Source organism: Phaseolus vulgaris, chromosome 9, assembly GCF_000499845.2.
Source record: "Phaseolus vulgaris cultivar G19833 chromosome 9, P. vulgaris v2.0, whole genome shotgun sequence".
NCBI classification, from domain to species: domain Eukaryota; kingdom Viridiplantae; phylum Streptophyta; class Magnoliopsida; order Fabales; family Fabaceae; genus Phaseolus; species Phaseolus vulgaris.
Genome location: NC_023751.2, coordinates 16,457,670 through 16,470,464, shown reverse-complemented (window position 1 = coordinate 16,470,464; position 12,795 = coordinate 16,457,670). Strand labels below are relative to the sequence as shown.

The 12,795-nt window shown below is 28.2% G+C and overlaps 1 protein-coding gene across 1 annotated transcript; it reads left to right on the top strand.

Annotated features, from left to right (window-relative positions):
- The first annotated feature begins 6,161 nt into the window (after nucleotides 1–6,161).
- Nucleotides 6,162–12,021, top strand: LOC137820714 (uncharacterized). Its single transcript, XM_068624929.1, has 13 exons — nucleotides 6,162–6,464; nucleotides 6,564–6,637; nucleotides 6,745–6,831; nucleotides 6,949–7,080; nucleotides 7,205–7,291; nucleotides 7,925–7,978; nucleotides 9,727–9,817; nucleotides 9,898–9,968; nucleotides 10,054–10,123; nucleotides 10,571–10,623; nucleotides 10,750–10,843; nucleotides 11,097–11,194; nucleotides 11,749–12,021. Exons 1-13 carry the CDS (start codon nucleotides 6,185–6,187, stop codon nucleotides 11,836–11,838), a joined length of 1,281 nt encoding a protein of 426 aa, XP_068481030.1. The 5' UTR covers nucleotides 6,162–6,184; the 3' UTR covers nucleotides 11,839–12,021.
- The last annotated feature ends 774 nt before the right edge of the window (nucleotides 12,022–12,795 follow it).

Here is a 12,795-nt window from a genome sequence, read left to right as displayed (position 1 = left end):
AAATGATTTTGTAGGTGATAGGGTTTCACTCTGTCTTGATGGATGAATGTGTTTTGTTGAAATTTTTTATAGCCATGCAATTATTAAAAATCCTTGATAAAAAATATATTTTAAAATATTACATAACTTAAATGTAAATATTTAATTAATATTGTATGTGTATTATAGTATTCATAGGTAAAAAAATAAAAATATTACACTTTTAAGTTTTTTTTTCTCATTTATTTAAGAGAATATAGTCCTCTTTAGTGTCCTACCTTTTTCTTAAAGAAGTTGCAACATTCGAGTAGACGCTAGACAACACATTTGACTATTCTCATACATGGGTTTTGGGTTTCTTATGGTGTAGATCAACCAATTTTGATGATAGTTTGAACTAGAAAAATGTGAGATTTTCAACATTCATCAACCAAACATAAGGGTGGTAATACCACTAGATATATTATATTTTATTATGTTGCCCTTTTGCCTTACCAAAAATGGGTTGAGATAGATTCACCAATATAAAACCCGTGAATTGTTAAATCCTGTCTGTGAAGTATAATTGTGGATTTACCGATTAAACCCGGATAAATTTCAAAAGAAAATTTAAAAACTAATAGAAATTTTTTGTATTTATTTTAATTCCAAATTTAAGGATTTAATACAAGCATAAAAATAATTTATTATTTATTGAAAAATATATAAAAAATATATTAAAATAAACCATAAAATATATAATGTAATGAAATAACGAATAAAAATATTGAATTACATTTAACACATTAATAATAATATATTAAAAAGAAAAAAATGTGAGTTGTGAGATATACTTTAACTTCAATAAATTGCAGATTTTTGCTGAATTTTTCTTCTTTCACTTTTATTTTTTTCCATGTTTGTATGCTCCTTTTTTTTTTCTCAAATAACACTATTTTCACTTTTAAATATTTATAAAATTATAGAAATTTAAATATTTATAAAATTAAAATAAAAGCAAATCTAAAAATATAAAAATAAGTAATAGTATAAATAAAATTGTTTGGATATTTTATAAAAAAATATTAACTGAATGGTTTAAAAAATTATAAATAAAAATTAAGTTATTATGGATGTAATAATAAAAAAAATTAAGCGAATCAATTTATTATTAGATTTAATAAAAAAATAAATGTATAAATTATAATTTTAAAATAAAAATTTAAAATAAAGTTATATTTAAATTAAAAGATTACGTAAATAATGAGTTATATATAAATATATGTCATAAATTATAATAACAAATATGATTATATAATATTTCTTAATTTATAATTTATAATTTAGAATTTAGCGTTTAGAATTTAGGAGTTAGGATTTATGGTTTAGGATTTAGAATTTGTTATTTATGATTTAGGATTTAAGATTTATGTCGTAAGATTTAGAGTTTAAGATTTATGATTTAGGATTTATAATTATTTTACTCATAATAATTACTTACATCAAAATACCTATAAAATATTTTATTTCATTTTTTTATTAATATTTTTTCATAAATTTTTATATATTTAATTTTTGAATTTTTTTTGTTTCAATTTTATAAATATTTAAATTTACTATAATTTTATAAATATTTAAAAATAAAAATAATGTTTTTTGAGAAAAAAAACGATGTTCGATAGAAAAATAGAAATAAAAAGATAAGATGTGATGTGAATAAAGAAATAAAAATAAAAATAATGATATTTGAGAAAAAATAAGTCGATTTTACATAACAGACGTGTGCAATGAGAGTATCAAATATCCAACTCATCATACACTTTTTTTTTATTTATAATAAACGCATTACCATCCTCACCGCTACCCTCTTCTCCAAGGACGACATTCCACCCAAAAATGCAATAAAGTAAAATTACTTGTTTGTGTTTCTAAGATAAAATGTTTTTTATACTCTTCTCAGGAAGACTTTTTGCTCTTTATGCATGACACAAATTTTCTAAAACCACAACTAATTAATAAGGCTTATAGTCACCAGTTTGTCAAAACAAATACTATAATTTTTTATTAATAATTAAATTTAAAAATAAAAAATAATTAATCATTATATTAATTAAATTAAAATTTCAAAAACTAAAATTTTATTTATACATTATTAATAAAAATTTATAAACTAGTTTTCAAATTACTATATAAAAAGTTAACTACTAAAATTTTAAGCTATTGATATTTTAATTTTTTTCTATAAATTTTTTTATGTTAAATATTACTACGCAACTTGATATTTTAAATTCTAAATTAATATTTAAAAAATTAATAAAAATTAAATTTAATGTTTAAATATTAATTTATACATTTTTATTAATAATACAAACTTTTTTATATACTAATAATTTTTTTAGTTTATAATTTTTTTTTAATAAAAACTCTTATGTTAGGCATCACTATGAAATTTGGCATTTTAGTTGGGCTAACACATCAAGTAACAACAATCATCTGCTGCCACATGAAAAAAATATTATTAAAAAAAAAATAAAGGAAATACAAAAAATATATGGGGAGATTAGACCAAAACTTAAATAATTCTAAGAAAAGACTAGATGGAAGTCTATTATACTTTAGGGTGATGGGTCCTGGCCCGATTATGTCATAAGTGAATCAGTTTTCGAGTTGTTATACAAGATGACGTTAATTTGGCAGACGTTAGAGAATTTCGAGTTGAATAGTCCTAATGACTCAATCAAGACATAATCAGGAAGGATAAGGTGATTTTTATCAATATATACTAGAAGAGACATCATCAAGGAGGATCATCTATTACACATCAGCTAAGGGTGCACTCACTCTTGACTATCATTGGATGTTCTGGGCTTAAGGTCACCTTACCCTTTTGTCTAAAACATATACCAATGAAAATATTCTCTATAAATAAAGCCTAAGTTAGCAAGCTTATCAGCACATGCATTCCTTTTACGAAAAATGTGAGAAACCTTAAACCTAACAAACTAAGGCAAAATCACATTCAAGCCATAAACTAGTAAGACCCGTCAATAGCATGTATAACTCCATAAAACCCAGCAACCAAAATAGTATGAACATTAAGGAAATAATAGAAACCACTAATAAATTCTCTCATACTCCCACGAAAAATATCACCACAAGTAGCAAGACCGGGAGAGCCCCCAACAACACCATCACTGTTTATTTTAACCCAACCTGAAGAAGAAAACTCCATCGAACGAGAAGAGAAGATAGAACTTTACCACTACGAATATTAATATCAAACCAAAAAACTTAAGCACGTTGAAATCAAATATTATTAATATTGTTAATATTATTATTAAAAATAATAATAATAATAATAATAATAATTAATATTATTATTATTATTATTATTAATATTAATATTAATATTGTCATTAATATTAATAAAAAATTTATTATCAATATTATCATTAATATCAATATTATTATTATTACATTTATTAAAAATATTCGTATGTAATACTTTATTTACGGATACAATCCGTATGTAATTATTCCTGTTTTGTGGCGTCAAAATTACATAATGATTAAATCTATATGTAATCACTTTTGGTTTATATATGGAAAAATTCGTATGTAACGTCTAGACATACTGAATTAAATTCATATGTAAATATATGTATGCAATCACTTTTGACTTACATACGGAAAGATTCGTATGTAATCACTTTTATTTTGATATACGGAAAAATTCGTATGTAATCTATTTTATTATTACATATAGAAAAATCCGTATGTAATGGCTATTTACGAATTAAATCCACATATAAATATCTATATATAATGCTTACTTTATATACGAATTTGAATCTGTATGTAATAATCGGTATGTAAATACTTACTTTTTGTAGTATTAAAAATAGTTTTAAATTCATTCCAATTATGATTAAAAATAAATAAAAACTCATTAATCAATTTCAGTTACAACTCATTTGATATTTTTACTCATATTTACCATTCCTATTATTCTAAGATGTAATGACAATTATATATTCATTAACTAGAGGTATAGAAAGACAGATATAATTTATTTATTTTTGATAAAAGAGAGTCACTGAGTGGTTTAGAGTTGAGAATTGAAGAGTTATCGTAAAATTTGGTAAGATGATTGTGAAGAATTAAAGAGTCAACATGACATGGGAAAAAATAATAATAACATGTAAGGTGTATTGTTTTGTAGTTTAAAATTTACTACATATTTAAATACATTTCACTCACTCTTATTGATTTTTTTCACTGTCATTTATTGTTTCAATATCTCATATGACATATGACAACATCAACTGCACCCAATCAATTCCTTCCTGCACCGACAAACCTTTTAAAATCCCATTATTATCTTTTTTATTTTGAAAAATGATGTAGGTGCAGAGAAATGCATTACATATATCATTATCTGGAATTGGGTTTTATATTCCGGATGTGGACATGTAGAAATATATTTTTTGACTTATGGATTTCTATATCCAGAAGTTAAGTGATACTTTCTTTCCAGCATTCTCAATGGATACAGCTGACTCAGAGGAGAAATGCGAACGAAAGAATGATAAGACGACGCTGCCTGCTGCGTTCAGTGCGAAAACAAAGGCGGCGGTGACGGCTGTTGCGCGAAAACGAAGGCGGCGATGGTGACTACTGCGCAAACGAAAGGGTGCTGTGATCGGGTGCAGATTTCTCCCTTAACCTAATTTCAATTTCATTAAAGATATTTTCGTATTTTCACAAATTTCATTAAAAATATTTTGATATTTTTACAAACATGATTGGGTGCTCGTTTAAATTGATTAGCAATAAACAAACTTGTTGATAAACCTTAGTTAATTAAAGATACACTAAGTTTGATTTAGATAAACTTTTTTATATTCTTTCTCGATGGATGTGTTTAATTTTATTTTATTTTTTTTAACTGAAGTGTTTATTCTTTTTAAATTTCACACTTTCATTTGATTTCTTAAGAAACATTATTTATGTGTGTTTCTATACACAAAATAAACAAAACATTATTTTTTCAGACACTTTCTTTGAATCACAGTTGTTCATTATCGTAAACTTCAACAATAGTTGAGTTAGGTTGGATTTCAATCCAAATTCACAAATTGGGCTTCACCTGAGTTTCATATCTTAAAAGTTATATTTGACAACTTGACTCATCAAGTTAGTCAGTTATGAATTAATTATTCAGATTTAATTCATATTGGACCAAACTTTATTTAAAAAATAATTTAGTTTTATTTTAGTTTTGAATAAATAAAATAAATATACTGAACCTTTAGTAGATTTTTTTTATGTACTTTTAATAATTTTCTAATATGGGCTATACCTTTGTTTATTATTAAATTTCAACCAAAATTGTTCATATTAAAAATAAAATTAAAAGTTTCGACATACCTTTCAACTCAATTCCAACAAATATTTGGTAAGAAAAAACCATTTCGATAGGATCCGGTATGGACGAGTTTCAAAATTTAATCAAAACCCAACCATTAAATATGTTTAGATGATTTTTTATTCATTTATTTTAAAAAAAAACTTGCGGATTCAGACATGATCGATAATGAAAAACATGTTAATGCACAACTTAAAGTGTAAAGAACATGCCATTTTTTTATCAGCATTAATCTCCTTCTTTTTGACATCATTGTTAAACAATGTAAAGAATGAGGAAGTAATCTTTTGACACCCAAAATAATCACTTAAGAACATTTATAATTATAAAGAAAAAAGAACAAGAAACATAAAATAGTAATACTTCTTGAACAAATATGTTCTGAGTTCATTCTGACTATATATAACATTACTATATGAGAATAAGTATAAAAAATATAGGTACACTATAATAAGTCATGAGCTGAAACTTCGTCGTAGCTGCATGTTAATTTCACAAAAGATATTCGACAAAAAAGTGGTTGTTTCCTCACACGCCAACTTGTAGTAAACTGATAAACAATGTATTTTTCAGGATCAAAATGAATTTTATTCTTAACTACACGCATTCAAAAGAATTAACGTGACTTCAATCAAATCTAGAAACTATTCAATTAAATGAATATTTTAATTTATAACATTACCTTTTAATAAGCGTCATTTTAAATTATCTTTTAAAAAAAATGAAAAAAATGCCAATGGATAAGAAGAAACTAGAAGACTGTACGTACCACCGTAGCAGCTGGGTCAAGAAAGGAAAATGATGAAAGTAGCACCCGCGAGATCGCTCCCCACGCGGCACGTGCGAATTCTGTTGAGTCACACGTGTCTACAACATTTAATCATTTCAATCCAACTACCAAAGTCAGGTATTTATAAACGCGAAACGCATTTCACAAAGGGAAGTAGAACCATCGCTCAGACTCACTCTCACACTAAATCCCAAACAAAAATGGCGGAAAAAGAAGCCATTGTTGAAGCTCAGAGCAAGCTTCGATGCAAGTTCCTTCAAGTCCTTCGTAGTAGACGAGAGGATGAAGGTATAACAATCAAATCTCACTCATTAACTTTCACAGTCTCGCTATGTATTGCGCAACGATTCGTTTAACTGAAACTTGTTCTTATATATGATGCTTCAGTTCCGTTAACGGTCGAACCTGCGAAGCCAGTGGCGAATCCTTTGCATCAAAACTCTCCTCCAACGAAGGAAGAGGTATTGTCATTATTGACATTTGTAGCGTCTTTTAGTTGCTTTTATTATTTATTTATTTATTTTCGATGTCTACTTCATTGACTGGTTCAATCGTCTGAAAATAATAGATTGAGATAATGGAATCGTGTCCGAAGGCTGATACTGAGAACCTTGAAGAGTTGCTTCAGGAGGAAAACTTCTACTTGAATATAGAGGTAGGTGACTGATTAATTCGATTCCTCCGGAGTTGAATTTTGAATCGGTGGTATTTTTTTTTATTCTGATTTGATTTTGTACTTGGAAGATAAACTCATTGATTTTTTTTATCGCAGGAAGGAAAGCAAGGACGGTTGCCGGTGTTGATGTTGAAGTTGAAGGAAAGTGATAAGCAGAGAAAAAGGCCCGCGGTTGTTATTCTTCACAGTACGAACAAATACAAAGAGTTTGTGCGTCCATTGCTTAAGGTTACTACTGCGTCTTCTCTGTTTCTTCCATTTCGTCGGTTATTTTCATTTGCATTTGCACTGTGCTCATGTTTTATAAATTTATTATAATCGGGATTTGCTGATGTTATTCTTTCTGTTTTAGGCGTATGCTTCGCGGGGATATATAGCAATTTCAGTAGATTCTCGTTACCATGGAGAACGTGCCACGTGCACTACCACCTATCGAGATGTACGTGTTTATTTGTTTATTGCTTGCTTTACTCTGCCTTATTTTTAGGTTCAGACCTCAGAATGAATAACGCTAGGGAAAAAGTTTTAGCATCCGTACTTTAAAATTAAAATGTTTTGTTTGAAACAACAAATTTTAGGAATTGGTTTCCTTTTGAAATGACTTAATTTTAGGTTTTGTGTAACTCTTACTTTTGTTGGATGTGATTGCAATTCAGTTTGAAGTATTTAACTATGTTGCTCTTATGACTTTTACATTCAAAGTGATGGTAATAAATTGAAATTTAAAGTTACAACATAGAATTTGATATGTAAATAAATTCAAATAATATTTTAAATGTATTTCAAACATAGTTGGATTACTATATCAAATGAAATTCGTATTTCAGTGATTCTGGAAAGATAATTTGCCTTGAAGAATAATGATTAAACTTTAGAAGAACTAATTTTTCTAAAAGAATATTGTTTGTGTTTGTTGTGTTGTCATTATAGAGAGAAATGGACTCTATTTTTCAGACATATTTACCCAGGATCGCTCAGAAAGTTAAAAACAAGTCATCTGTATAAAATTCAAAACTGACCACGTTTTCTTTTACTTGTTTTGGCTGCAACCTACCGCAAAAAAAACACACAGGCACTTGTTGATGCGTGGAAAACCGGTCAAAAGATGCCATTCATTTATGACACGGTAATTTATTACTGACTTTAATGATCATACACAGTAGAATAACGTTATTAAAATTGCTGTACTGTATTGGTTAGTTTGAAATTGGATAATTATTCTATTACACTTGTTAGTTTATGATTAGATTAAATACAAACTATTTCCTTCTTATTATTTATCATGGAACATTACCATTTAGTTAAGAACTTCATTGAGGTTTTTGAGTCTAGAATATAGTTAAAGTTGAAGTCACTTTATTGAATTTTTTTGTGTCACACTAAATAATACTCCAGAATGAAAAAAGTAATCAAAATATTAAAGTTTATTAGAGCCTGTCGTCAACCATATTTGCTCTACAAATAGAATATTCACTAATCTGAATAGATGTGTAACTAGTTTATTTCTTGAATTGTTTTCTCCCTTTATGTTTATTGTTCCTTTTACTTTCCTTTCTCTACAAAAGAGTTATATAAAATTAGTATGGTATTAATGCTTTTAGGAGCTTTGGGCCATTTCATTTGCTCATCTAATCTACTCCTTATTCTTTCATTTTGGCAAGCCATACCCTAGACCATTTCACTAATTCCTCTAATCCATACTATCTTAGAACCAATGGAAATCTGACCATGGTTTCGTTCTCTCAATTACCAATGGAAATCCGACCATGGTTCTTGATCTCTCTTAATTACCTACGATCAAAGAGCAAGCTTTGACGAAAGTTTTTTGCCACCGTCCCTCACCGATCCTCTACACGAAACTTTTCCACCGTCCCTCACCGATCCTCTACACAAAACTTCAATTGTTATCTTTTTCTGATTTTAATTGGGGAACTTCAATTGTTATCTTTTTCTGATTTTAATTGGGGAACTTGCATTAATTCTAGATCTAGAACGTCTATTGTTTAATTCTACAACGTCTATTGTGTGTTTATAGAAAACTCTTTAATTTCATGGAAATCTAAAAAGCAGTTTACATTGTCTAGATCTTTTCTAAAGGTAGAATAGAGAGCACATACATGATTTGCATATTAATATTTTCGAATCTTTTATCATCATTTTGTGACAAGAGAGCACATACATGATTTGCATATTAATATTTTCGAATCTTTTATCATATTTTGTGACAACTTATCCAAACTCATCATCAAAGAAATACATGCTTATGTTTGTGGGGGCGGTATCAGAAATCTGATCTCATGAACTACAACTGCATATTTTTGCTCTATGCATCTTTTTTCTTTATATTTTCTTTATTTGGTCTATAAATAGAGTACTCAGGAATCTGGATAGATGTGTAACAAATTAATAAAGCTTTCTTGAATTCTTTTCTTTCTTTTCTTTTGTTTATTGTTCCTTTCTTTACAAATGAGATATATAAAACTAATAAAACTAATAAGCATCTCAAAAGTCACATATATATGTTTTTCTCTATATAAATTTATTCTTTTGGTCTGGGCCCGTGTTAGTGTTTTTTGGAGTTTTTTTTTTCCAGTTTAATCAATTCAAGTTGTATTTGACTGTGACTGTGATACCATCATGCTGTGACGGGTTATTGGCCTATCTACAAGTGGGACTTGAAAATATGTCTTTAAATCTTTAGATATAATCAACCTAGTTATAAAGTCTTTTAATTTGTTTTCATAAAACTAAAGTGGGACTTGCATTTTACCATGCACTTTATGCTACAAATTATTTGTTTCAAGTGTGATTGTGGCAGTTTAAGCTTATTATTTGTTCGATTCAGAAATGGTGTATTATTCAATGTTTTGGCAGGTCTGGGACTTGATTAAATTGGCAGATTATCTAACACAAAGAGAGGATATAGACCCTTCTAGAATAGGAATCACTGGAATATCACTTGGAGGTTGGTTGAGAGATGTAGAAAGGAATATGTTAGACTGGATGTTCAATATGATTCATCACTTGTATAATTCTTTGATGCAGGCATGCATGCATGGTTTGCTGCAGTTGCTGATACTCGCTATGCTGTGGTTGTTCCTCTGATTGGCGTTCAGGTATTGATTGAATGAAGTTCTTTTTTGTTTAGACAAATGTATTTCTGAAACAACGATTCGAAAACTTGTGTACTATATGTTTCAGGGATTTCGATGGGCCATAGACAACGATAAATGGAAGGGTCGAGTTGATAGTATAAAACCTCTTTTTGAGAGTAAGATAGTGTTAAATGATTTTTTGAAAATTCTTTCTTGTTTTACCTGTTTTCTTATCTTTGATTTAGTTACTGCTTCCTGTATTTAACTGTATAACATTTGAAATTATTATGAATGTTGTACTTGCCAGTTTATGTATGGAGCACATGCTGTATGATTTTTATAAGGAACATCTAATAAATTCTTAAATTTGATAAGGTATTTTACAGTTTTTTATTTAAAATAGATTGCCAATGGATTAAATTACACGGTGGTCCCTTCCGGAGATCACATAAAATTACATGTTGAAGTGAGAACGGTGTTTGAGTAAGACCTAGAAGGGAAAATATGACAGTACCCAATTGGGGTACTAATTCATTCAAGAAAGTGAACAGTGTACAACTGAAATATATTTTGAAGGTACTTTGGTATTTACATCCTCTAATGTCTTGGGTTCTTGGATGCAGCGGCTCGTGATGATTTGGGTAAGGACGTTATTGACAAAGAAGTAGTGGAGAAGGTCTGCAAAGTTTTTATTCACCCACCGGAAACAATTTCCATCTATAGCTTTAGTTATTATTTTGTTAAACTGTTGGCAGAGGATACTATACACTGATCACATAATTTTTTATTTATTTCTGATCAGGTATGGGACCGAATTGCTCCAGGTTTAGCTTCCGAATTTGATTCACCCTATTCAACTCTAGCTATAGCACCACGTCCGTTGCTTATTCTTAATGGTAAGACATTTATCATGTTCATTTCAATCTGGCTACCTTGTTCATATACAACTTCATGTATTGGCAATTCATAGTAACCACACTGCTGCAACATAAGGTTTTTGCTTCTTTAGTGTGTATGGAAATAGCATCGTAGACTTTTGCATCAATCCCTATTGTTTAGTCAATTTAGTTATTTCATTTATTTAGATTTTGTGAGTATTTCTATACTAAATTGTAATCGAAGCATTTGCTTGGGTTTTCGGAACTGTAGGTGCCGAAGATCCTCGGTGTCCCGTTGCAGGCTTGGAAGTTCCAATCTCAAAGGCAAGCCAGGCGTACGAGGAGTTTCAGTGTTTAGATAATTTAAAGGTATGAACTGGTGTTGGTTGGTCACTTCGGTGAGGAAATGATGTCTTCCCTTGTCAGTTTATCGATTTAGTTCCAACTTAATTTCCAAAAACTTACTGGCAGCGTAAAATTTGCATCCTTTTATATATTCTGTTTTAGTCATATTCTATTTTAGTCATTACGTAGGATTAAATAGTTGAGTGACCTCCTGGGAAAATACATGATATACCTAACACACCTTGTCAGAATAAATTGTAGGCACTCATTTCCTGCAAACCACAAATTTCTTATATCATCTCCAATTCATTTTGAAATAGTCTTTTCAAAATATAAAATTCCATTTTGGAGAGCTTATTCTAAAATATGAGAGATGGTGAAGAAATTTGTAGAAGTATAAGAAAAAAGAGCATTGTTTCTTAACTTCAGAATGTGGTTATGAGAACTCAGTGGGGCTGGGCATTCTGTTTGGAAATATGCATGGGAGGGAAAGAGAGAGAAATGTATTAACTCTATATTGAGGGGTGTTAATAATTGTTTTTTTTTTTGTCTTAGTAATTGGATGCTTTTACCTGCAGTTTATTACAGAAGCTGGAGTTGGACACCAATTAACGAGATTTCAAGTGAAAGAATCATCTGACTGGTTTGATAGATTTTTAAACCCTTAGCGGGTGCCCTAAGACGTGTTCATAAATTATAAATCAACTTGCTCTGCCTCACTGTTTCATTCTATTCTCTTTCTGCGGTTGTATCTGTCTTGACATGAACAAACCAAAATGCTATTTCCCTATGGAACTTATCTTTCAGTTCATGATAATTTTAATGCTATAAATGTTATGTTGCATACCTAAGTCCGATCCTTTTCTCGTGCCAAAGAGAAATCATTCTTGTGAACCATAGATATTCCATTTTGTTAGAAAAATATAGCTGACCTTGTGATTCAGGATATATAATTAAAATTTTTTTAGAGACTTAAATTAATTAAGTGATTTTTCATTTAATACTAATAAGGTAAATGTATATATTGCTTTTACTTTTACATTCAAGAATATTCTTTATTGAGAAAATTATATTTTACAAAGCCTATCAAAATATTAAATCGTTATAAAATGATTTTTTATGGATACTGAATAAAGGTTGTGTATCTAAAGATAAAAACGATAAAAATATATTAATTTTAAAAAATTATAATTTTAATAAATTAAAATTATATGTTGTATAAAATCACCATTATTCTTTTTTGTCCATTCCTATAAAATTTAAAATTTATAACCTAACTAACTTAATTCTTTTAAACCGTTATAATATTCACCTATTTTATTTTAGTATAGAAGATACTTTTAAATCTTTGATTTTTTTGTCATATCTAGTTTATATCATTAAATTTATAATTAAATGTATAAAATATAAATTAAAATAGTTTAATTAATTTTTATGCCCTATCTTAATTTATAATATTACTGTTATCTTAATTATATTAGTTAATATATTTTTAAAACTATTTATAGTTAAAAACCATGATTAAAAATGTCAGCTGTTATAAAAGATAATACTTTTGTAGGAAATAAAAGTAGATAATTTTTTTTTTTAATTAAAAGCATATTTGAAATTTTAAATATTATATT